Source organism: Nothobranchius furzeri, chromosome 16 (genome assembly GCF_043380555.1).
Source record: "Nothobranchius furzeri strain GRZ-AD chromosome 16, NfurGRZ-RIMD1, whole genome shotgun sequence".
Lineage (NCBI taxonomy): Eukaryota > Metazoa > Chordata > Actinopteri > Cyprinodontiformes > Nothobranchiidae > Nothobranchius > Nothobranchius furzeri.
The window spans coordinates 54,732,287-54,760,138 of NC_091756.1; the positions used below are offsets into that span (position 1 = coordinate 54,732,287).

Here is a 27,852-nt window from a genome sequence, read left to right on the forward strand (position 1 = left end):
AAACTGTGAATGATGAGGTGGATGATGATGAGCCCTTTTTTGGTGTGTTCTTGCTGTGTCTAGTTTCTAATTCCATTTTTAGTTCTTTTTTAAAACACAGACAAGGTTTTTTTTTTTTTACCTTGCTGACAGTTTCGTTTGCCGACTGCAAAACTTCCTCAGAGCTGACGCTGATGGTGACGTCACTTCCTACTCCGTTTATCCGCGGGCAGCAGAGGACGTTGTGGCCCTCTGCTGCCCGCTCTCCCCTCTCCGATGATGCAGTCCCATGCACGATCCAATATGTAAACCCCATCATCTCTGTTCATGGTCCCGCATCGTCGTCTCCTTATCTCTATAGCTTCCTTTATGATCCTTGTGCTGTCCCAGTCCATTACATGGTTTTCTCTTGTGCAGTGATCTGTTACGGCTGACTTCTTTATTGTGCTTTCTGCTTCTTGTTTTGCTGCTCTTGTGTGTCTTGGACTCGTTTCTTTCTCACACTCCTTTCTATGTTCTATTGTCCGTGTGTTGAGTTGGCGTCTGGTTTCTCCTATGTACGTTTTATTGCAGAGTTTGCATGGGATTTTGTAAATGGCTCCACATTTATGTCCAGCTGGTATCTTGTCTTTTGGGTGTACTAGTCTGTTTCTAACTGTTGTGTATGGTTTTGTTGGTGTGTTTATGTCGTGTTTTTTCATTGCTGCTGTTATTTTTTCTGTTTGCTCGGTGATATAATGTTCTGATTACTGACATTGTGTGTATGGTAGGGTGTTCTGATGTCCATAATTGATATTGGTCTGTGTGTGTTGGTTTCCTATATGTGTTTATGTTTAGGGTCCCATCGGTCTGTCTGGTGATTTTCATATCCATAAATGCTATGCTGCCTTCTGTTTCTGACTCATAAGTGAATTTTATGTTGCCTGTGTCGTCAATGTTATTTAAGTGTTCTGCTATTGTTTCTGTTTGTCCTTTTGGTATTATTTCCAGTATGTCGTCTACGTAACGTTTCCATAATTTTATTTTGCAGTTTGGGGGGGGGGGGGGGGGGGGCAGTGGCTGTGGCTTTTTGTTCCAGGTCTTCCATGAAAAACTCGCACAGGGTGGCTGATAACGGGTTACCCATGGCGAAGCCTTCCGGTTGTTTGTATATTGTGTCATCGTATGTGAAGTAAGTGGAGTTAGCTACCAGTCCTATCAGTTGTGCTATGTCATCTGCTGTGGGGTTTGTTCTTTTGTGTAAAGTCTTGTCCTGTCTGATTCTGTTAACTACTATGTCTATGGTTTTTTGGGTTGGTGTTTTTGTGAACAGGGATCTGACGTCATGTGAGATGAGTATGTCGTTATCTTCTATTGTAATTTCCTTTAGTTCTTTTGCTATTATACTTATTAGGTAACACAGATCAACATGGCAAAAACAGCATAGAACTAGCGGGACCATGAACAGAGACGATGGGGTTTACACATTGGATCGTGTATGGGACTGCGTCATCGGAGAGGGGAGAGTGGGCAGCAGAGGGCGACAACGTCTTCTGCTGCCCGCGGATAAACGGAGTGACGCCACCATCAGCGTCAGCTCTGAGGAAGTTTTGCAGTCGGCAAACGAAACTGTTAGCAAGGTAAAAAATAAAAAATAAAAATTCTGTGTTTTTAAAAAAGAACTAAAAATGGAATGATGAGCCCTGTTGAAAGACAAATTTCTGTAACCGCTTGGTGTCAGACATTAAAGTTTTTTTATTCAATTCTATTCTGTTCTATTCTAAGTTTAGACCACTAAAAAGCTTGGATTCCAGCACTATGCAGCATGCTGTAAGGGACACAGACATATGTAAATCTGGAATTGCACAGGTATTGAACACATACTGAGGAGAGAGAAAACAGCAACTAAACAGAAATGAGAAAATAAAATAAGAAGCAACTCAGAAATGTATGCATGTTTAAAACACAATCATTTGTTTTGTTAATTATTCCTACTAATTCCTTAATTAGCTCTAGTGAGGGCTCTGGGGCATCTATCCCCACGATACTAATAAGTTATTGATCAGTTAATCAATCTCTTTTTCTGAAAGTGTAAAGTCCTTTGTCACTGAGGGTTTAGGACTCGTAGATGTCCGGATTCAGCCAGTTATCCTGAAAATAAGTTCATTAATTTTATGATGGCTGGGTTCTGACAGGTAGAACCACATCATCTGGGTAACATGGTTTAAATTGAAATAGACACGTTTATGACATTAAAACTTTATTGATAAGACAAAACTTCTCAAAACAAAAATGAAAATAGAAACAAATCTTCTAATAATCTGCTTTTGGCTGAAAATGAAGCTGAACGAGTTTCTCTTCTTCTCTGTTTCTCCACCGAGACTCCACATCCTGTCGAGGCTGGTGAAAATGAAACCCAATCACAGCTTGTGCTTTGATTATTTCACCTGGTTGCAGGCATTTCTAAAGAAGAGTGAGATTGTGGAACAAAATGATGCTTTTGCCTTTTCATAAAAATATTTTTTTCATTAAAATTGTGGCCATTAAACACATTTCTGAATTATTGTGAAATTAAAGTAAGTTCTCTCAGTGAAATGCTGAAAACACTCTAAGAGTAAATCACAGGAATGATGACCTAATTCAAACATCACTGCTTACATGAAAACCTAAAGAATAATCTTAAAAAACTATTTATAGTGGAAGAAAAGAGTTGCATGAAAGCCAGCAGAATAACATGTTTGTGTGTGCAGACGAAATACGGGTCAAAGGTCAAGATGCATTTTTACTTTGTGAATACAAACACATATTTAAGGGGTAATTTAGACAGAATGAAAGAAAGTAATAAAATAAGCTAAGAGAATGTATATGAACGTAATTATTTATAAGCATATTGAATATATTTATTGTTTGATTTATGTTATAATTTAATTCTTTATTTAACTAATAATCAAGGTTTAGTTAAGTTGAAACAGTTTTGTTTGTTCCTGCCCTCTTATTTCTGCTGTTATTGCTCCATAATTTCCTTCCACAAAATGACTTCCGTCCCGCCATCAGCACCGTCCACATTTTCCTCATTTCCTCTGCTCATTTACCTGCTGTCCCATTTCCCTTCTGGTCCTGGTGTTTGAATGTACAGTAAGTTCATTAGAAAGATGAATCGCTAAAGGCCGTCTCACACAGAGCCCTACACTCACACTGCTGCTTGTTTCAGCAGCTGGCCACCTTCTTTTCTCGTCGTTACATTCACTTATTTTTATTACTTTGTTGTTATTTTCTGCGTCTTTCTTCATACTTCGTTTGGAAGAAGGTAGGTTTATTAGCATGCTCATTTTTAAAGCATGCATTCCTGTATTCTACAGTGACGTGGTTGGCTGGCAAGCCAGTACAGTACTGTGCCGAAGTTTTAGGCAGGTGTTGAAAAATTCTGTAAATCAAGAATGCTTTTAAAAATGAAGTGGTAATTATTTGTTTTCATCGATCGACAAAAAACTGTGAATGAACAAAAAAGAGAAATCTAAATCAGATCAATATCTGGCGTGACCACCGTTTGCCTTCAAAGCAGCATCAAGTCTTTTTGTTGCACTTGACCACAGTTGTTGAGAGACAGTCTTCCATACACCATTAAAGAAGAAGATGATGAAAATACATTTTATTTTTTTAAATGCATCACTTAAATACCTCTATGCGTCCATGTCCCTAAGAAATACTCAAAGTTGATGCCAAAGCTGTTCCAAACGAGTGCAGTTCCTGAGCCAATGCCATCTTTCTCCCAATTGCTGCTCTGATGTTAAGCCCACCCAACAAACATAGAGTGTTGGGACTGGCCAGACACAAAACTGCTTACGCCAATGGTGGACTTGCTGAGGCCACATTGGTGTGGCTACACCACCCACAGAGCAGTCTTTTACCTCAGCTATGGTTGGTCTAGATTGACTAATAATAATCTCTTCTAATGGTTTCCCAGCCTTAAACTCAGCAAAAGATCCAGAATGCAGCAGTGCATTTGGTCTTCAGTCAGCCTAATAGAGCACACGTCTCCCTCTCACTCTTAGCTGCCTGCAAAAACATCAAGTCACTTTGTTAGCCTACAATGTTCTGAATGGAACAGCTTTTAACTACTTTGGTCCTCTTGCAAAGGCTGGTGTTGTTACTCATTTATACTCTGGTTTTTTTAAAGCTGCTAAAGCAAATTAGGAAAATAAATTAGCTTAAAACATTTTTGAGCCACCTAAAAACATTCTCTAATTGTAATGTGGAAATAAAAGTAAATCTAAATAAATTAATAAAGCGGTTCTCTCATTTATTTAAAAACCTTTGCCAACAACACATTGTAGACCGAAAGTAACCATCGGAACATTCGGTTGTCGAGCTCGACCCAACCTCCACACCTCAAAGAGCCGTTCCGGTCGGTAACAAGATGGCACCTGTGCTTGGCTTAGCCGCAGTCACCGGACACTTTTTCAAACTTTTCTCCACTAACCTCCTCTTTTCCACCTTGCTCCTGTCTGCGATCCTCTTCAGTAGTGTCCCTGCCACCATCTCCTAAGATCGCCAGACTCTTTTGTCCTTCCGTTAGTTCACGATCGCCCAAGATGCACCGAGGACGTACCTCAGGACGTACCTCCCTGTTTGTTTATCTGAGTGGCGCACTGGCCCGGAGCCAAACGACGATTCCAACCAGGGCACCTCCGGCGATGTTTATCTGGTCCTGGGAAAACGTCGGAGGAAAAGAGGTAAACGAGCAGGAATCCAGGTGAGAATAAGACTTCTCTTAAAGTGTGGTTTATCTAGTAAACATCGGCGTGATCTTCTAGCTTCTTGTCCTTTGTTTGGCGACTTGAGCGCCACTTCCGCATTCTCGCCAGGCCGCGCTGCAGCGCGGTTTCTCTGTCCAAGTTTTTTAAGGTCGGTTTATCCTCATTCCTCAGTGGTTTCTCCTCCTGTTCCCTCCATAAGTGTTTTTTATAAACACCTTGGATCTAACCCTGCTAATTTACGTCCACTAACTCCAGCTGTTTCTGTAGTTTCTGATTCCTCTACCTCACTCAGCATGGCTCTATTAAATACCCTCTCTGTTAACAATAAGTCCTTTCTGCTTAATGATCTAATTCTCTCTAAAAACCTGGATTTTCTATTTCTGACTGAAGTTTGGCAGCAAACATCTGATTATTCTGGTCTGATTGAACTCTGCCCGAGTGGTTATTCTTTTCTTAGCCAGCCCCGGGGTTCTGGTCGTGGTGGAGGCCTAGCTGTTGTTTTCAGAGACCATCTTCCATATAGCTCTACAACCTCTGGTCACTTTGCTTCCTGTGCTGTGGTCTATTGTCCACCTGGTCCAAATAGTTCTTTCCTTCAGGAGTTTAGTGACTTTCTATCCTCCACTGTGAAGCTATCCAGACTGGTGATTGTTGGTGATTTTAACATCCACGTTGATGATCCCTCTGATCACTTTGCCATGAATGTCTCAAGCCTTATGGACTCCTTCAGCTTTACCCAGCATGTTTCTGGCTCCACACACACCAGGGGGCACACTCTGGACCTTGTTTTTACCCTGAGTCTAAATGCTGACAGTGTCTGTCCTGAGGACGTCTATATTTCAGATCATCATTGCATTTTCTTTAACTTGTCAGTTTCTGCGTCCCCACCTCCTGCTCGCCGTATGGTTAGTTCTTGTTTTCTTAATGAGAGAAAAATTGAGCGCTTGTGGAAGAAAACCCATCTCCACGTCCATCTGCTGCACCTAAAGGATCTACATCGTTTAACTCTGCAGTCAGAGACGCGAGGGTTTCCTATTTGTCCAACCTGGTGTCCCAGAGCAAAGGGAACCCCAAGGTGCTGTTTAACACCATCATCAGCATTGTTTCTCCCGCCTCTCCTATAGCCTCCATCCACTCTGTTACAGACTGTGAGAACTTTCTGTCTTTCTTTGTGGACAAAGTCAATAAGGTTAGATCTAGCTTCTCTCCTTCAGACTTATCGCTGTCTCTCCCGACTCCAACCAGGCGCATCATCCTAGATAGCTTTGCTCCTGTTTCTTTGCCTGAGCTAACCAAACTAGTTAACTCTATGAAGACCTCTGCATGCCCCCTCAACATCTTACCCTCATCTTTGTTTAAAAGTGCTTTTCAGTCCATCGGTCCCAGCGAGCTCTCCATAATTAATGCATCTCTGGTTTCTGGTCAGGTCCCTGCTTACTTTTAAGAACGCTGAAATCCACCCACTTCTTAAAAAACCGAGTCTGGACCCCTCTCTCCATAGCAGCTTCAGACCCATCTCTAAATTTCCGTTCATCTCCAAGATCTTGGAAAAGGTTGTGGCTAAACAACTCACAGCTGCTCTTGATGAACATAACATCTATGATTGCGTACAGTCAGGTTTTCGTAGAGCTCATTCTACTGAAACAGCTTTTCTTAGGATCTCTAATGAACTTCTGACTCACAGTGATGCAGGGGACTGTTCTGTTCTGGTCCTGCTGGACCTGACTGCAGCCTTTGACACTGTTGACCATCACCTGCTACTGGAGAGGCTGAGAGACTGGGTAGGCCTATCAGGATCTGCTCTGGAGTGGTTCTCCTCTTATCTCTCTGAGCGCTCCTTTTCTGTGGCCGTCTCCAAGTTTAGGTCCTCCACCACCTCTCTTACCCATGGTGTCCCACAAGGTTCTGTGCTGAGGCCTCTGCTCTTCCTCCTCTATCTGCTTCCTCTTCAGCATATCCTGAGCTCCTTCAAAGGAATCTCCTACCATCTTTATGCAGATGACATCCAACTGTACATCTCCTTTAAGCCCCATGAGATGTCTAAGCTGCAGCTGTTACACTCCTGCTTAGACTCTATCAAAACCTGGATGGCTGGGAGCTTTCTACAGCTGAATGAAGATAAGACTGAGATCCTCATCTGTGCCCCAGACAAGCTGGTTCCCAAAGTCAGAGACTCTCTTGGTCAGCTTGCTTCCCACACCAAACCAGGAATCTTGGCGTGACCTTTGACCCAGCTCTCACCCTGGATTCTCATGTCAGTTCTCTTGTTCCCTCTTCCTTCTTCCATCTCAGGAACATTGCTAAGCTGAGTCCCATTCTGTCCCGCTCTGAACTTGAGACAGTTCTCCACACCTTCATCTCCTCACGCTTAGACTACTGTAACTCTCTTTTCACGTGTCTGAGCAGAACCTCCCTGAACCGTCTACAGGTGGTTCAGAATGCCAGTGCTCGGCTTCTGACCAAGTCCTCCAAACACACCCACATCACCCCGCTTCTCCTCCAGCTTCATTGGCTGCCAGTCAACTTCAGGGTTCATTTCAAGATCCTGGTTCTGGTCTTTAGGGCCTTACATGGACAAGTACCATCTTACATTGGTGATCTTCTTAGTCCCTACACCCCCAGCAGGTCCCTAAGGTCCAGTGATCAAAGCCCACTGGTTGTGCAGCACCAGGCTTAACCCTTTAGGCGCCATAGTTTTTTCAGTAAAATATGAATTTTTTATATGCCTATTTAAAGAGCTTGTAGCTTAAATCTGGTTAGAGAGAGAGGAATATTGTAAATTAGAAAAATCTTCAGTATGAGCCAAATTTTGTGATAGGAGCAAATTCACTCACATAATTTGCATATTATGACGTCATCAGGTAGCAGCCATATTGGATTGCATCACATTTGGAGATTTTTGTTGTTTTTTTATGTTTTTGTCTTATTTTCTTAGTGTTGTTATTGTTTATGATACATATATACATATTCCTATGTAGACATATATAACTATGTATATATATATATATATATATATATATATATATATATATATATATATAACACACATATATATATATATATATATATATATATGTATATATATATATATATATATATATATATATGTATATATATATATATATATATATATATATATATATATATATAACACACATATATATATATATATATATATATATGTATATATATATATATATATATATATATATGTATATATATATATATATATATATATATATATATATATATATATATATAAAACACATATATATATGTAGGTAGGTAGGTAGGTAGGTAGGGAGGTGGGTGGGTGGGTAGGTAGGTTGGTAGGTAGGTAGGTAGGTGTGTGCGTGCGTGCGTGCGTGCTGAATTGATCACCAGCAGAGTTTCCACCGGCCCGATCACCGCCACCACATCCCCCCTCCCCCTGGCACGGTGGATCAAAGGATCAGACCCGGTACGAGGCGCTATAGAAATCATATTTTCTTCTTTCTCCTGGGTCCTCCACTCATTACACACTCACGTATTTAGCAGCATAACACCACTGGTGTGAGAGGTTATCCGCTCAATATCAGAGAAGCAGAAACAGCCGGCTGCTACCACTTCAACTTCAGGACAAACCACCAGAATCCCAAAAAGAAAAACACCATTTGAAGTCACAGACAACAAAAGACGTTTGAACCTAGAAAACAGCAACTGGTGTTTAGCGCTTTCTGGTTTCCTCGGGCATCACGGGTTTCCGGTTCCAGCAGAAGCGTCTCAGGGAAGATATCCGCTGGGAGACGTGAGTGTTTTCCATGACCGTGTTTGCATTCAAAACCTAGATTTTCTTTCTTTCTTTCTTTCTTTCTTTCTTTCTTTCTTTTTCTGAACATGCATACATGACACAGTGTTTAGTAACTTATTGAACAAATAGAAGTGTGTATATAGATAGATATATACCTACACATATACAAACACACACACACACATATGTGCATACATATCTACATACGCCATCCATATAAACACCTACACCCACAGACATAAGCGTGCACCCACGCACGCATATTCTTTCATGCTCAGAGAATGAGTATTAACTAGCATAGTTACCAAACTATGACATTACTAGTTGGCGGTCATTGGCACCTGATTAAAGAAGTAACAGCAATAATTTCTTTCATAATAATATATTATTCTAATACCACAAATCATGTTCTATATTACACTGTCATTTTAAATACATGCTCAAAAGCACACGCCTCCCTTCTCCTGCGTGTACCTCCCTCTATACTTATACTCTGTTTCTACACTGTCATCTCTGACTGCCTGACTCCCTCTAAATAAAATTGCTTTGGGTAAAAGTGTCTGCCAATTAAATAACATTTAAAAAGTATCAAACAAGATGCCATAAAGTCAGAGGAGCAACCCCACATTTCCTGCAGTAAACAGAGATCAAGTAAAGAAACACAAACAGGGCTGGCAGCATCATAGTATCAGGTGAGTGGAGCAGAAAAACAGGGAATAACAATGGATGTGGGGAATAATCCCAAAAGATAACAAAAAAAATGCATGACCAACAAACCCAAACACACACACACACACACACATAAATATATAAACATCATTACAAGACGTTTTTCCTTTTGGGTGAAGGAGATAAAAAGCAATCTTGAAAACCTTACTGGTGATCAGATGTTTACGTGTTTGGGTTTATCTGACTGGTTGGAGACAATTTAACAAAATCTCTGCATTGAAATCATTGTTCCTTCTACCCATAAAGAGATCCTATAAGACACACTTTAGTATGGGAAATGGTGAAATGGCTTGTATTTGATATAGCGCCTTCCAAAGACCTAGAACCCCCCAAGGCGCTTTACAACACAAGCATAGGTGCATGGGTCATCCACCCACGCACACACACACATTCACACGTTGATTTTTAATTACATTACAGGCTGCTGATTTAGAGGAAAGGAAAGCAAGCAGAAACTCCCAGAAACAGAGATTTTTTAAGTTGGTGACTTGAGTCTGAATCCAGAAGCAAGTCTCGCCGTTCTGCAGGTCACTCAGAACGTTAAGATAATCACAGACAGGTCAACACAAAATATTCCTTTTATTAGTACTTTTGGAGGAAAATATGTGTTTTATATTGATGCTTTTAGGTAAACAGAAATAAGGTGGAATATGTTATTCCTGAAACACCAACGGATGTGCTGCTTCCACACTTGAACCCTGTGGGTTTACCCAGAGGGGCAGCAAACGCTGGAGCCCTGCAGCTAAAACTAAAATCTGCTGCCTAGTCAACTGGAAAATAACGAGAGAGGCTTTGCATTCCCTTGACACTGGTTTTCATCGTCCTCCTTCAGGTAGACCACTCTCCTTTTGTCACTATCAATTAGCTTCTTCTTCCTGTCTTTGTCCTGCTTTATAGCTTCATCCTTCTCAAGAAGTCCTGCTTTTTGTAAATTCTCCATCTCAGCTTTTTCCTTCTTTGATTTTCTCTGCAGTTCCGCAGGTTTTGATGAAAATCTGTCATGTTTGCTGTTACGTTCATGAGGAGAGTGGGGAAGTCTCCTGCGAGAGGTTGTAGTTTTACTTTGTAAAATTCATAATTAGATTCTACATTCCTCATGGATTAGAGATACAAATTATGATAAAATAAGCAGGAAATCACCCTGAGATTATTAGTATGGTAGAGTATAGACGCCACCATTTAGTTCTGCTTTGGCTCACAGGTCAGCCTGATACAAGTCAGTGACTCGATGTAACCTGCTGGAAATGCACTTGTTTCTGCCCCTAATCTCTGGTACCAGACAGGGGCCACAGCAAAGCCACTCTGCATTAATCCAAACACGTTAGTGGTTCTGCTCACTGACACACACTATAGATCCACGTCAGGTCAACACTATTTCTGTTTCAGACCTGCACAAACAGCTTCACATCACCTGCTTTTTATATCGCCTGACCTTAAAAGAAAGAACTAAAGAAGCATCCGCCTCTGAAGTTTTAAGCTCCTTTGGGTTTCTGGTTTTGTTTAGGCCCCAAGCAAAGCAGGATTAATTCATGGTTCGGTTTCCAGACCATATGTTGGTGTGACGTGACAGAGAGCTGACGGCAGTGAGTTAATGATTAATTTTTAGCTCATGAACCAAGTAGCCTGGATGTGCTGTTTATTATTTTGGGGCAGCAGTAGCTCAGGTGGTAGAGCGGGTTGCCTCATGATCGGAGGGTCATGGGTTCGATTCCAACTCCCGCCAGGGGTATCCTGCTGTTGTGTCCTTGGGCAAGACACTTCACCCAACTTGCCTGTGTTAGTGGTGGTCAGAGGGGCCGACGGCGCCAAATGGCAGCCTCGCCTCTGTCAGACCTCCCCAGGGCAGCTGTGGCTACAAGTAGCTTACCATCACCAGCAGTGTGTGAATGTGAGAGTGTGTGAAAGCGTCTTTGGGGGTCTTGAAAAACGTTATATAAGTTCAATGCATTATTATTATTATTATTATTATTATTATTATTATTATTATTATTAATGAACCTTTAACCACCTACAGAACAGCACCACCCTACTGGTGGTGGTCGGAGGGACCGGTGGCGCCTGTGCTCGGCAGCCTCGCCTCTGTCAGTGCGCCCCAGGGCAGCTGTGGCTACATCGTAGCTCATCACCATCAGTGTGTGAATGTGTGTGTGAATGGATGGATGATACAGTGTAGTGTAAAGCGCTTTGGAGTCCTTACTCTGAGAGGCGCTATACAAGTGCGGGTCATTTATCATTTATTTAACCACCACCCTACTGCTCGTTGGCTTCACTGTGTTGATAAAAAGTGGGATATTTGTGTGCTTTAAAGGTTTGGATTTATTGGATTTTACTCTCATTACTCTAATTAATTTACGCTTTTTTCTCTCTGACACAGACTTAAAGTTAACAACACAGCAAACGCCTGATTGAGTGTGGTTTGTTGTGGATACGTTCCTGTTTTTATACATAATCTCATTTAAATCTGCTCTGATTGATTTGGATCACATTTTTAAATATTTGAAACAGTTTTTTTTTTGCAGAAAGAAAAAGTGATTTTACAAATTTTAAAGAAAGTTATTCATCATGTAAAAAATCTGGTGTCATGAAGCATCAACAGCCAAACGTCTGAGCCCTAATGGTTAAGTCTCGAAAAATATAGTAGTTGCATTTCTGATAATTTAAGCAAATAATTTTAGCAATTTTACTAAATTTGAGCTACTATTTGGGAATTTGGCAGCCATCTTCAAATATGTTGTCACTTAGTGCTGTTTGAATCTTTGCAAACTTTTGTTTGGATCACCCGCCGCTGCCCACCCACCCCCACACATACACACACACACACACACACACACACACTGATAAGCTAAGCTGAGGTTCAGTCCCCGTGGTCTGCCTTCCTGCTGGTTTTGAGTCTCTGGCTGCGTGCCCAAGTTTGTGCTTCAGTGAAAACTTTTATTATGGTACGTCTTAGAGATGCAGAGGCTTGCACTCTTCTTGATTTCTCCTCAGCACCGCTCAAAGCTCAAAGTGGGAGCTAATGATGCTCTGAAGTAGGTTACCAGTCAGCAGAGGAACAGCAGAACAAATCGTTTTGACATGAAAATGTTGTACAGCTCAATCAGATGCTGATCAGCTCTCTTCAGACTGTAATTAGACACAATGATGATATCAGCTGCATAGTAGCGTTGATTATGAGAGAAAAGACAGATGACTTATTTGTTTTTGCTAATGAGAGAGAGAAAGAAATGATGAATTTCCTCTGTCAGTCTGATGTGGTGACTGAGGAATGTAATAACGTCAGCAGCAGGTGAGCGAGCAGGCTCGTCACACCTGATGATGCAAGACATCAGTCAAAGGGAGGGGACTTATTTAATTATTTAAACGCCTGCAACTAAAACTTTAACCTTGTTTATTTTTTCACTGTTTACTCACACTAAAACAAAACAGTCAAAACTTTGGAACTGATGTCAAAGGGAAATGAAACCTTTAAAGCAAAACCTTTAAAGCATTATTTAGTTGAGTTATGACATCATCAAACTAAAGCTGCGCTGAGCGGTGTCCAGCTCAGATGTTCAGATGGGAATCTTTCCTTGGGTGATTTAGCTACATCTGCGATGTGCGTAGAATAAAATGTCAGTTCATCTGCATGCGTCGGGGTAATTCTTTCTATTCTTTCTTTGTCAAAATAAACGGTCAAATACGGGAACTGTCCGGTCAACACAACACAAGCCCTGCTTTTAACTGTTCTGTTTTCTTGTGAAAATAGATTAAATTAAACTTGATTAACACCAGAGCCAGGCGCACTGCGCCGTTATGTCCGTCGCTGTAAATGAGGGAAAAACAAAATGATCGGATCCTTTTCTGACCTTCCCCACCTACAAAGTTTAATTACAACAATCAAACGTTACAGAGCCTGGATTTGTATTCTGAACAGTCTAAACATGTTTTTAAAAGAAACGTATGACAAAAGTGGCACCTGCTCAGTAAAACCACCAACAGGGTGAAAAATATCTAAATATTGTAGCAGAGACGGGCTACAACTTCTGGATCCACTTTATATAAATCGTTTTATTGATTATCTTCTTATGAAAGATAACTTTGATGTACATGAGCGACCGGTACCGGCTGCTGTCACCTGTTGTGAGCAGCTCTCTGCTGTCTGAGGGTAGGCCCCGCCCACAATGCCGCAGCCGCTGTGGCTCCCTGTGTTTTCTTTACTGTGGGAAATGGGTAATAATGGCTCTTTGATGGAAACAGGTTGCCGACCCCTGGTTTAAGTGTTTAAATTTTTTTTTATGAATTCGATTAAAAATAAAGGCGCCCGGCCCGTGTCCGAGGTAATTACACAGTCGTTGGCCCGGCCCGAGGGCCGTCCGGCCGGGCCAACCCGAGGGCCTAGGACTTCAGTGCAGGGCTCTACCATACACTACCATACCATACACTACCATACCATACACTACCGTACCTTACACTACCATACCATACACTACCATACCTTACACTACCATACCATACCATACACTACCATACCATACACTACCATACCATACACTACCGTACTATACCATACCATACCATACCATACACTACCATACCATACCATACCATACCATACCATACCATACCATACACTACCATACCATACACTACCACACCATACACTACCATACCATACACTACCGTACTATACCATACCATACCATACCATACCATACACTACCGTACCATACCATACACTACCATACCATACACTACCACACCATACACTACCATGCCATACACTACCGTACTATACCATACCATACCATACCATACCATACACTACCATACCATACACTACCATACCTTACACTACCATACCATACACTACCATACCTTACACTACCATACCATACCATACACTACCATACCATACACTACCATACCATACACTACCGTACTATACCATGCCATACCATACCATACCATACACTACCATACCATACCATACCATACCATACACTACCATACCATACACTACCACATCATACACTACCATACCATACACTACCGTACTATACCATACCATACCATACCATACCATACCATACACTACCGTACCATACCATACACTACCATACCATACACTACCACACCATACACTACCATGCCATACACTACCGTACTATACCATACCATACCATACCATACACTACCATACCATACACTACCATACCATACACTACCATACCTTACACTACCATACCATACACTACCATACCTTACACTACCATACCATACCATACCATACACTACCATACCATACACTACCATACCATACACTACCACACCATACACTACCATACCATACACTACCGTACCATACCATACCATACCATACCATACCATACACTACCATACCATACACTACCATACCATACACTACCACACCATACACTACCATACCATACACTACCGTACCATATCATACACTACCATACCATACACTGCCGTACCTTACACTACCATTCCATACCATACCATACCATACCATGAATGCCATACCATACCTTACCATACCAATTTTTTTCTAAAGCACATTTTAAAACACAGCATGACTGCTGACCAACGTGCTGTACAAGTACAAGGATCAAAACACAATAAATAAAAAAGGTACCATGATCAACAATAAACAAATAACAACAGAAGAGAAAGTTCATGAGAAGACACTAGGTCATTAAAGTAGGTCTTTGGAGACAACTTAAAACGGGAGGTTGCCTGTTTAACAGAGACATTCCAGAGAGTGGGGGCAGCAAACACGAAAACCTGCTCCCTATGTGATTTATATTTCATAGAGGGAACACAGAGCAACAAACGATCAACGGACCTCAGTGCCCGTTTTGGCACGTAGGAGGTAATCAAATCAGACAGATACGCTTGGGCAAGGCCATTCAAGGCTTTAAATACAAGGGTCATGATCTTGAACTTGACACGGAAATTTACAGGTAGACAATGGAGATGCTCCAAGACAGGGGTAATGTGGTTGTGTCTGTTGGTATTAGTCAGGAACCAGGCAGCAGCGTGGACTGCCTGCAGCATGTTCAACCCGTGGTGACTCTGGTGTCACAGTCCATTTAAAACATCAGCAAAATTGCTTCTTGAATCATTTATTCATGTTTGACAACCCCAATTGACCTTATATCCATGCATCTATAGAAAATTATTTTACTTTTTTATTTTCTTTTATTTTTTCCTACATTTTGATGTATTTCTTTCAATCTGTTTTATGTAGGGGTGTGGGTTCTTAAGGGGTTACAGCCAAGGCAGGGACACCAAAGTGAATTGAAGTAGCAAAGTCCAAATGGGAGGTAATACTGTAAATGCATGAATGATAGACTCCAAGTGCCACTGCTTCAGGGTCAGTTTTAGACAAACTAGTCAGCGCAGTTGGATAAAACATGATTTGACCACAGTATTAAACTGTCCAACATGTGTTCCTCAGGGATGGCAGCGGATCTGAAGGACTGAGTCTGATAGCAGTCTGACACAGTAGTCACAACCCTTTAAGGGTCTGGACTTGATTATTATTATTAGTAGTAGTAGTAGTAGTAGTAGTAGTATTTCTAAAATCAGATTATATAATAGTTTGTAACCACTGGGCCTAGTACCAGGGTGTATTTGTCATTAAATTGGAGATCAGGACATGTTTTATGTTATGTTCATCTTCTCAGTCAATGTTTAGGTTTTTCATTTAGATTCTAACTGTTGGGCTGGTGTAAGCTGTTTTACTGGTGTTTTAAGGAGTAGGAATGAATAAACACCAGCCAAGTGGTTTGTTTATAAAATTGGTTGAACAAAATGATAAAATAAGGTATGACTGTAAGTGAAATAAAGCGATACGTCAGCTTCAATCCTGCAGCCTTGTGGGAAAACGTAACCTCGGTCTGACTGAGATCCCTGGGGTCAGGTCTGTGGTGCTTTTACATCTCGTCGCTGAGAGATCAACTGTAAGTAAAACAGTGCAGCTGTCTATTTCCAGTCTGTAAACACAAATCTGTAACTGCTGCACAGAAAGAAAGGTCGCTCTGCCGAGCTGCTTTTTACCCTCCAACAGGAACAAAACAACTTCTGCCCTGAGAGGAAACACTCTGGGTAAAAGACATCGATTGGAACAAATCTTACAGCTTTCCTCTAAAAATAGAAATGCTGCGCTTCTGGAGGGGATGGGGCTGCGAACGAGGTGATAGAAAGAAGAGACAGCTGTTGAGGTCAGAAAGCTACCCCACCCTCATGTCCCCCAGCTGGCTGGACTCTGTAAAGGACAAAAACAGATACTGACTCATGAAACACTTATAGGATGTAATGGCGCAGATGAGAATCAACATGTAGATTTTTCCTCTGATTCCATCTGATCCTGTCAGCGGGTGCTTTTATTAAACCTGAAGTCATTGAAGAGAGACTAAACTGAATAAAACAAACTAAAATCACGTTAAGATTCGTAACGGACTCGCAACAAACGATCTGACAGCAAGATGAAAGCTTCAGGGCAGGAACTAAATCCAGCTAAGAACACATCCTGCACAAGGGATAAGGTAAAAGAAAAACAACAACTGACACATCATTAAAACTTTTCATTTAAGATAATAAAACAATGCATCTGAGCTGATAAAGTATGATATAAGTGATTAATTACAATGCTTACCAAAAACACCAGGAGACCATTCTCGTGCAAAGGGGCTGATTTTATCCCTCAATGCAAAAGCATGTTTGAAGTGACTTTTTAAAGTTTATAATTAATTATTTATCTTACCTGCTGTCATATCAGGAGGCTACAGGAGAGAAGGCATTAGGGAGAGGTCTGTTAAAATACCCGCTTTTAGAGGTTTTGTCTGATGAACTCCTTCTCACAGACTCACAGATGCCACAGCGACACCACTCAAGCAACAGCTCACAAAACCACCATCTCTAAGCCATCACATTGGAACAAATGAACCAATTTTGTTCTGTTTCTGCCAGAAATGCCGCCAGGAACATTCACAGTGCCGTTTACTGTTACTGTGATATTTTAAATGTAGCAACAATATTAAGAGTGGTTGTGAATTCAGTGATTTCAGTTTAAAAATGAATGGCTGGAATTTGTAATGCAACCCAAAGACATCGGTGACAGAGGAGTTAAATGCCCACCCCGTAACCGGAGGGTTAAAGGTTTTATTCTCACTCTGTCACAGTCGTTGTGCCCTTAGGCAAGGCGCTTAACCTTCTATATCTGCTAATGGTGGTCAAAGGGACCGGCAGCCCCACCTTCGTCAGTGTGCCCCAGCTGTGGCTACGATGTAGCTCATCACCATCAGCACAAAAATCTGTGAATGACTGGTTTGTTGTAGAACCATAGAAGGTGTCATATGTCATATCCCAACTTCCCCCTCTCTTTGTTTACTGGGAAACCTGGACGATGTCCCGATTGAAACATCTTTGGTTCACGTGGTTCTGACTGCCATATGCATCGCTAAGAAAACTATCCTCTTGAATTGGAAAAATAGAGAAACTCTCTGCATTAACCAGTATAGAAATCTTTTGTTAGATCACATTACACTTGATTTAGCCTCTGCTTCCACTTCAACTCAATCTCTCTGGGCTCCTTTGATCAGTTCCATCACATAGCGATGATGGGGGACCATTGATATTGTCCTGCGGGATGATGTGGGTGGGTGGAGGGTCTGAGTTTGGAGTATCTGGATGTTCCCTGGAGGTGAGTTCACTGGGGGGTGTCTGGGACTGGGGGGCTGTTGCCCCCCTCTGGAGGTGCTTGGGTTGCCTCGGGGGGTGGACTACTGGCAGTTGTGAGTGGGGCCCCTTGGAGGTCATGGCGGCGGCCATGGGTCACTGCCTGGCAGCTGCTTTGCCCCTGGGCGGGTCTGGGTGGGGGCTGGGGGCTCGGGTGTGGGGGTGGCCGGCCACGTGTGGGGATCTGGGCGGGGCCTTGGGGGTTGGGTCCTGACATGTATGCTGCCGGGAAAGGCAGGAACATGCAGCAGTGCCTGGCCCGGGATCAGGGGCCTCGGGTAGACCTTGGCTCCTCTGCTGTCCCATCACAGGGAAGGGGGAGGTCCAGGAGGGGGAGGACACAACCTTACCTGGATGTCCTATGTCTTATATATTCTGGAAGTTGTGCAAATGCAGGGATGGGCATAGATATTCTGCTGGAGTGGGGCTGGGTTGGTGCCCTCGGACTTCGTGAGGCTCTGCAATGCTGCTGCTTTGGGCCCTGGCAGGATGGACTGGGGTCTCCATGCCCTGGGTGGCAATTTGACAACAGAGGTGCCTATTGGGGCCAGTGGGGGAGCTGGCTCCCTGGAGGGCTAAGCCCAACCAGCCATTCCTCCCCATCCCCACACATTTCTCTCCTCCTGCTCCCTCACATCATCACACAAACATACACATAGGATCTTGGGGGGTGGATAAGTCAGGGAGTGCGGGTATGGACTCCATTTCCGCATTCCTGTAGCAACCTGCCCCCCAATTTTATTTGCACCTTAAACACTTGACATTCCAATGACATTCCATGCAAACACACACTTAGGGCCTTGGGAGTGAGCACATTCAACGGCATTTGGCAAGGGGATCTTTCAGCCTCATCCCAAGTGCCGGTGCCCACTTCCAATTTTAAACTGCACTTAGACACCAAGGGCTGTGGGTGCAAGTGGGGTGGTGCGGTGGCATCAGCTGGCATAGGCCAGACAATGCCCGCACTGCCCGCTCACCACAGCCATGGAATACACCTCATCAACACACAACACTATATTGGAGCAGTCGGAGGGAGACTAGGGGTCTTAGCACACCTCTGTTGTTGCTTGGCTTCCTGGGGCTGGAGGCTAGGAGGGAGATCTGGCCATCTGATTGGGGTCTGGGGTGGTGGGTTGCTGTGCTCAGCATTGGACGGGGGAGCCTGCTCATCAGCACCCCAGCAGAAAGGGTCAAACTCTGGTTACCGGTGATGGTTGTACCCAATGTGCAGCAGTACCGGGACCAGAGTGAATAGGGTGTGTATGGGGAGCATGAGTGGGTGTCCGACGTGCATTTTTGTAAGTCTTTGGTTGTATGTGCATGTGTGAGCATGAGGGAGGGAGTGTGTGACTGTGTTTGTGTATGACTGTATATGTAAGGTGGGGCCTTTGACTCCTCCCCTCTCCTGGGACTTCTTTTGATGATATAGATCTTCGTCTCCCCTCCCCCTGCCACACCTGGTGTGGGATGTGGTGCCTTGTTCTGCCTGAGTGTTCGTGGCTCCCGGGTCAGGGGGTTTAAGATTTTTGGCGTCTGCCTGATCAATCCCGGTGGCTTCCTGGTGGGGTCTGGGTCCCTGGGCTCTGCTGGGTCCCCGGCGGGGGTGGTCGCCCCTGGGTCCCGGGTCGCTGGGTCCCGGGCTCGGCCGGCCAGGGGGTGGGAGGCTGCGGGCGGGCCTGTGGACTTGCCGCTGATATCTCCTGGGACTCTGCCGGCTGCTGGTTGTGGCCCCCCGGGGCGATCCTCTGTGCCTCTCAAGGGGGGCGGGGGCCTTTCTGGTTGCAGTCTCCTTGGGGTCCCTGTGTTCTGGGGCAGCGCTTGGATCTCTGGGACTTGGAGCTCCCCCCGTCTCCTACACATCTTTGGGGGGCGGATCTGTGGTCCCTCACACACTCTATTGGACGCTCCTATAGAGAAACCTTACATAAACAAGCTTGTGTACGCACACAGGTGCTCACATGGTGCTCTCAAAAGTATGGGCTTGGGCACGTTCAACACATGTCTTAAGGCTGTCGTTGCCATTAAATGCACTATGATTTATTATCGTGTGATTGTTCAGTCAAACAATTTTGATTTTATATTTCATCATCAGGTTGACACAGTGATAGCTTGCTCCTGATGAATTGTTGTGTGTCCCATTTTTTCTGTTTCTTCTCTTTCTGCAGGTCTAGAAGCAGACTCTTGCTCATTCTTGTTCATTTTTGTGGAACCCCCCCCCCTTCCCCCCTCTCTCCCCACCTTTTGTCTTTTCCTTTCTCTTTCACCTCTGTCTCCGTGTCTGGTCGGAATTACAAAGCATTCAAAAACAACAACAATAAAGTTTTAAGTATCAGGCGTGACATTAAAAGCAGACGCTTTGATGCTCCACCTGAGAGTAAATCTGTAAGGCTTGTCACCAGCATTCTGTTTGCTTCACAGCCAGACAGGACACAGTTTAAAATAAATAAATACATAAATAGATAAATTTAAAAAAAAAGAACCATAGAAGGTGCTTTATCAAAAAAAAGCCATTTACCATTTCTACCATATAAAGCAATCATTAATATCTGCTTAATTTCACTATCTGCTTTCTTTTTACTTGTCCCAATGAACAACCTAACAACAGCAGTGTCATCCGTAAACTATTCATTCTGACCCTGCAAACAGTCAACGTCGCATGAACGTGCAGATCATGCCTTTTATTGAGTCTGTCGGTCCAGACCACATCTGTAGGACGTCCGAACGAGGTCTTTGCACAGTGGGATCACCAAAATACCTTAGAGAACAATTATATGTGAGTGTTGTGTACAGGAGAGCCAGTGGGGTTCAAAATCATCATAAACAAATGTTCAAAAATTTATAATAAAATGTGGGTATAATATCTTTTAAAATAGATCCACGTTTATCTAAATATTACAGACCAGCTTAGATGTTAACTGTTTGTGTTAAATTCACAGATTAGTATCTGGGACAGCTTTATTTATTTGTCCCTGTTTTGTTCTCTCCACTTGTCATCCTGTCCCATCACTGCTCCAATCTAATTTCCACTGCTACATATTTAAGCAGCATGGGTATGAGTGTGTGTGAATGTGAGGAGAAGAAGAGGCTCTTGGGAGGCTGTGATTCGCTGCTGATGACTGAAGCAGGGAGGGAGGTGTGAGCATGGATGAAGCCAGAGAGGGAGGCAGAGAGAAGAAGAGCGCTGTCCCTATCAGCTTCTTTTTCCGTCTGCAACTCAGGCAACCAGCTCTCCTCTCCTCTTCCTCCTCCTCCTCCTCCTCCTCCTCCTCCACAGCAGCGACAGCAGCAGGGAGAAGAGAAGAAAAAAGACCTGCATTCAGAAAGATCACAAAAAGCAAGGACTTAACAATCAAAGACAGGGATGAGGGGCATCAGCGTGTTTTTGCCTCAGACACCCACGCCTGCCGAACATGCGATGAGATCAGATAGAGTGTGAGGAAAAAGACGAAAGGAATAATGTCAGCAGATCTTTACTCGTGGATGGAGAGCTGGAGAAAGAAGTGAGGCAGAAAATCTGACAATCAACTCTGGAAAACTGGAGTGGATTTATTTTGCAACGGGAGCAACAGGAACACCTGACCCTCTTTCAGATGTGCCGATGCTTTTTTAACGTTCATATCTCTGAGCTTGTGATGAAATTGCGTCCACTCTTTGGAATCCCTTCTCTGAAGTCCGAGGGTGTGCATCACCCCCACCCCAGCCCCGTATTTCCCTCTTTTGTGTCCTTTTACTGTTTACATTTATGTAAGCATCAGAAGCTCCGCTGCACACCCTTTTGTGTCTATCCATTTCCTCATTTTGCACCCATCTGTTTCACGCTGGCTGTCCGTTCACACCTCTGCCATCTGTGAGGGTGCCGCTTTGCTTTAAGAGGAGGTTCGGCGTTTTATTTCCTGAGACCACGTAAAATTTTTATCCTACAACCTGCCAAAAAATTGGGGTTTAATTTTTATTTTCTCACAAAAAGAAGAAAAAGTTGTGAGTGATCCTCGGATGCAGGGGAAGAGTCTCGCCCTCCAAAAGGATGTATAATACGTGGCTGTCTGATTAATAATTCAGCATCAGGTGTGTTGCCTGGTGAGTGCTGACATCCACAGATGACACTGGGCTGGTTTGATCCCTGCTGATAGCGCCGTCTGACGATCTCTACAGCCGCTTGATGATGTGTTTCGTCCCTCTGCAGCCTTCGCTGATCACCAGCTGCTCTCACTAACAGCCCAGCTGTCTGCTGGCCCACCAGCCTCTCCATCCATCCACAATCATTTTGTTTTTTTATTTTGTAAGCAGAACACATAAATCCTAAATCATCGGTGATCTCTGGGCTCAGCTGTGTAATCATTGCTCTCCAAGCATGATCGGTGTTAACAGCCTGCACTCGGCGGGGCGTCTGCGCTCACGCTCCCTTTGCACTGTGCGCTATGGAAGGGACTTCCGGATGATGGACCCATTCCGATATCCCAGAACCCCACGCTCACGCTCCCTCAAACCTCTCGTGTTTCCAGACCTGCTGGGCAAAGCTCAGGATGGACAAAACCACCCGCAAGCCAGAAAGAGGAGAAAGGTACTGAAACGGTCCTCATTCTAAACAGTCAGCGCAAATAAAAACAGGCTTTTGCTTTATTACACTGGGTGAAAGAAGGTTGTTATTTACTGTAAATGTAGAAAATCTTTAAAGACAGAAGTTATGAGAATTCTGATTTGATCAGATGACCAGCCCGTTGACAAACCTTTGTTGCTGTTTGGTGGTGCTGATGAGGCAGCAGCAGTTGAAGGTGGTTTTAGCTGATTCTCCTTGCTGTTACAACTCTAAACTCCCTCTGGAGACTCTGTGAGGAGTGATGTTTTAGTTTCAACACCATTCCATTAGAAACGTCCAGTCAAAGAAAAGAAGGGCCAACAGTGAATAGAAGAAACATGCATTCTGAATGAACTTCTCATAGTTTTTGCAATTTGCTCTCCAGCTCCTCCCAAAGGTGTTCCCACCGGTTCTGCAGAGCGGAAGCGCCTGTCTGGGGGGTGAAACTTCTTCAACAACAAGAAAAGTCCAGTTTTCTATTTTGACTTTTGTACTTTCGTGGCCTTTTCACACACTATGTGTGTACCTGAACCCTGAAGTGTGCCTTTTACACCGCAACAGATGATCAGGGGCTCTAGTGTAAAATAGGCAGAGGTTTCATAACTTATAGTGGAGATTAATATAATAGGTGAGCAGAAACAGCTCCTGGTTTGTTTCATGACTCCCAGCTTTAATAAGGTAAATGTCTGTTAAAAAATTAAAACACTCCTCTATCCTAACTCGTAACAGACAAGGAGAGCAGCACGGTGTGTGTGCGTGTGTGTGTGTGTGTCTGAGAGAGAGAGAGAGAGAGAGAGAGAGAGAGAGAGAGAGAGAGAGAGAGAGAGAGAGAGAGAGAGAGAGAGAGAGAGAGAGAGAGAGAGAGAGAGAGAGAGAGAGAGAGAGAGAGAGAGAGAGAGAGAGAGAGAGAGAGAGAGAGAGAGAGAGAGAGAGAGAGAGAGAGAGAGAGAGAGAGAGAGAGAGAGAGAGAGAGAGAGAGAGAGAGAGAGAGAGAGAGAGAGAGAGAGAGAGAGAGAGAGAGAGAGAGAGAGAGAGAGAGAGAGAATCATAAAAATCCAAAGAGCAGTGTCTGGTGATGGAGCTTAGTTTCCTAACTGGCCACCACCTTAAGCTTGGTGGGGGGGTTCGGAGTGCCTGTTGCTGTGTATGTGTGCATAACAGCAAACCTAAATGAACTTTGACCTCAACATTTTTACTGCATGGAGCTCCTCTGTGCTCGGGGCTGCTCTTTCCCAAAACCGTTTTTGCTTTGAGCAGCATGACCAAACGGGTTTCATATTAAAACAGCAGCTCTTGCCGCTTCTGCTTTTTCACACTGCGTTGTCCATTTACATCAAACCCTGGTCAGTCCCTCATCAACATAATTCAACTTCAATCCCGCAAAAAGGCCACTTGTATGCTGCAAACACCTCCCTGTCGCCAAGGTTGATCTTACATCCTGGGATTCAGGAGGAGGCACAAGCATCAGTAGCTAGCTGCAAATGAACTGAGGGCTCACATGGATAGTCCATGTTTGGGCAGATGACTAGAATGATCAGCTCTGACTCACAAAACACTAAAGAGTTAAACTGGTTCATGAGTGGCTTAGGCAGCGGGGGCTAGAGCGTGCTGTCGGCTAGCTCAGGATCTGAACACCGAATCCTCTGGTAGTCCCACCCCCAGACTCCCTGACTAATCAGAGGACTGAATGTTCTCACCTGGCTTATGCAGACACATTGAAAGAACATAAAGAACTGATTTGGAGCAGAGGAACTGATCTACGGGTGTGAAAATGGATTTAGACATCAACTTTAGAAAACAGACCACTGCTCCTCAACTGCTTACGATTCACATTGAACATTAATATCAAATGCGGACGACATATTTGCTAAAGAAGCAGTTTTGTTTTCTGCTTTTAAACCAACAGAAGCTCATCTGTATTTCAGTCAGGCTGGTTTTTAAAATGCCTCAAAGCTTTCAGTTTGAAATGTAGCTGAAAGTTTACAGTAAAGAAGATGAAACACAACCAAGTCTAATTATCTCTGCTGGATGAACATTAATATTCATGGTCCTCTTGATGAGTTTCTGATTAGAACAATGTTTGAAGAAAGCAAATGCTGGTAGTGAATCTGATTAGGCCCAGAGTCAAACATGGACACGAATCCAGTTTTATCTGACTAAACCCAACAAAATAGTCTTTATGGGTCTGAAACTGTAGCAGCAGGTCTTACATCTGAGATGATTAAAGAAGCTACCAGTTGGGAGTGGGAAGGGTGCTGGTCTTCAGGAGACTTAGGCCTAGTCCACACGTAGCCGGGGTTTTTTTAAAACGAATATCCTCCCCTCCAAAAACTTGCATCCACACCACCTCGTTTAAAAAAACAACTGTCCACACGTACCCGGATAAATACGTTGTTAAGGACATGCCAGACCTGTAGGCGGCAGTACTTCCCCCGTTCTTAACCTCGTCCTTCGTCTGTGGTCTTCCGCAAGCAGCAGTAATTCTGCTTGCAAAAACAAACAAGCAGAAAGCGCTTGGACAATTGATAAAGCGAGCGCAGCTCTGAGGGCTTCCATGCTGTCGGCTAGTGTAAACACAGGTCGCACACGTGATGTCAGCATTTTTTTGTCGCGGAAAGTGACGTTGCGGACCTTAAAACTCCGGTTTTGTCTGTCCACACGCAGACACCCAAAACGGAGAAAACGCAGATCTTCACTTTGGCCGGAGTTTCTAAAAAGATCCGTTTTCGTGTGAAAAAACTCCGTTTTCGTGTGGATGACAGGCCAAAACGTAGAAAAATATCTACGTTTTGGCAGATCCCCGGCTACGTGTGGACAGGGCCTTAAAGGTGAATGAGGTGGTGGTGAACTGCCTGGAGGTGTCTGTTATCCTGCACTCTAGTGACTGAAATAGGAACAAATTAAACAAAATTATCATCTATACTCAAATTATTACTTTCCTTTGGAAAACTTGGAAAAATGATGGAGAAACTGGTACCTACATTATTCTTCTTCACACACCTTCTCAGTGGCCTAGTGATATGAGTTTCCACAGAGATTGTGGTTCAAATCCAGTCGGGTCTTACCAAAGACTTTAAAAATAGGACTCAATGCCTGCTTGACGCTCAGCTTTAAGGGGTTGGATTGGAGGTTAAACCACCAAATAGTTCCTGAGCTGCAGCTCACCGCTCCCCACGGGACTTTAACGTTCTATCGTTTCTTTTTACATAAAATTCTCATGCTGCATTTTTCCTTACATTCACCCTCTGATCTTCGTGTGAGGGGGCAGTGCTGGGTTGACTGCCATCCTTCTAGTTGTGTAGAAATGTGTAAAATGTCCGTTGCTGTTGCGTTGATGCCAGCAGACTGATTACACGATCGATGGATTGTTCGGCAAAGCAAATTGGTTCAGCTGAGGCAAAGAGAAGTCTTAACGGCATGAAAAATGAATAAACCGGCAGTCCCTGATTAAATCGTTTGTTTTTCTCTGCAGGCCCTCTACAACTCGATCAAGAACCAGAAGCTTCAGTGGACACTGTGAGTGATTGAAATCCTTTTGCGTCTTGGTGATTTGGTTTGAACCCTTGTGGATTCTCTCCTCATGCGGGATATTGAACACCTTGTTTGCATCCTAATAATGACACGCTCGTTGTTTGGCCTTTGAAGGATACATTAATGTGTCAAGGGTTGCTATTCTGGATCGCAGCTTCAGAGCTCCTCGGAGATGCCAATTAAGTCACTAGCTTTCCAAGCTTTGTTGCCATAGCGACTGTACCGTGGATACGACTCCATAGCTACTGCATTGCTCCTCTCTGTGTTCTTTCTGCAGCAAACACACACACACACACACACACAGCAGCAGATTCAGAGCTGAGCACAAACATACACTACATCCTGCATGCATGGAGAACAGAAGCTGCTCTAGAAGACAAAACAGAGCATGAGTAACTCCATTTCAAATGGCTCTTCACCTGCATCCAGTACAAAGGTGTGACCACAACCTCCCACTACTTTTCCAAAAATAGCCTTAGTAGCAGCAGCAGTATTCCCGAAGCTGCTGAAGAAAAGTGGTCAGAGAAGCAGATCGAGGTGGTGATGATCCTCCAGTTCAAACATCTCAGCTGGCATACAGGCCGTTATTTAAACCTTGAAACTACATAAGAGGCCGCAGGGGGATGGAAAAGATGTCCGCTTTAGACACAAACACCATCAGGCAAAGGAGAATCCACCTCCAAACAAAAGCAGTCACAGAGAGGCAGCCCACAGCAGTGTGCGAGATTATGAAAATGGAGTAAATGTCTTTGTGGGGGATTTCTTCTCCGTGCCTCCACTTTCCCTCCCTGCTCCCATTTTGATGCATATTTAATCACACAGAAAACCCTTTTTTAAACCTACTGACTGACAGCCAGTGACAGCTGAAACCAGACGTTTGTTGCTCTTTTTTCATTGTGTGTGCAATGGTTTGTGTGTCTCTATGGTACAGTTCGGTGTGTATTCACTTCTTTACTATTTATAGTTGTGCTGGCATCAATTTATTGAGTTACGTCCAGCTTGTGGCTTAAATAACAGGACTTGTGATGGAAGTGTGATACTCCACCACTAAAGCAAACTGTTTGCTCTAATTAGACGAACACAAACTGTACGTGAAGTCTGGTGTCTCGTTACAGGTGGGTGTTGTTGTGGACGACGTGTTTTCTGTTGTGCTCCGACTCCGATAGAACGATAGATGTTATTTCACACCCACTCAGAGAAGCACACGCGGCCACAGTCAGTGGTGCAGTTGGATGCACCCACATGTTCGTCACTCACACACACACACACATACAGAGCAGCTGTATGAAATACACACACAGCTTCCTTGTTCAGGAGTGGGGGTGGAGGGTGGGGGGTGGGGGGGGGGGTCGAGCTCTGACAGGGACACAACAGTTTGAGGCGCTGATGGATACAGATTCTAGGTAATAGAAATGGCAGAAAAGACAATTTACTGTTCTGTTACTGTTACTTTATCACTCTTACCAGCTTGTACCTGAAGGTGAAGGCTAATACGGTGCCTTTCATTTATATCATGTGATGCTAAGGTAACATTTTAGTCTTTTATTATTATTTATCATAAAACTTTTGGGCAGTTTAGCTGGTCAAGCCACTTACATAGATAATAATAATAATAATAATAATAATAATAATAATAGTAGTAGCAGTAGTAATAATAATATCAATAATAATATTAATAATAATCATTATTATTATTATTATCCTGGAATGGGAGGAAATTCTCATGAAGGAGTCAAGCAAACTAAATGTGTTTCTTGCCCATTGACTGC

The 27,852-nt window shown here is 43.4% G+C and overlaps 1 protein-coding gene across 5 annotated transcripts in view; it reads left to right on the forward strand.

Moving 5' to 3' along the window:
- Nucleotides 1-27,852, forward strand: part of LOC107387312 (PH and SEC7 domain-containing protein 1) — a 92,419-nt gene that overhangs the window by 44,627 nt on the left and 19,940 nt on the right. For 3 of the 5 annotated variants that reach the window (XM_015962212.3, XM_054749551.2, XM_015962213.3), the window contains one exon: nucleotides 26,025-26,068. In XM_015962212.3, the coding sequence (XP_015817698.1) occupies nucleotides 26,025-26,068 (44 nt within the window). Of the gene's footprint in view, nucleotides 1-16,006; nucleotides 16,785-19,813; nucleotides 22,538-26,024; nucleotides 26,069-27,852 lie in introns of those variants that run through there. The other 2 variants (XM_054749554.2, XM_054749553.2) reach the window with 2 other exon arrangements.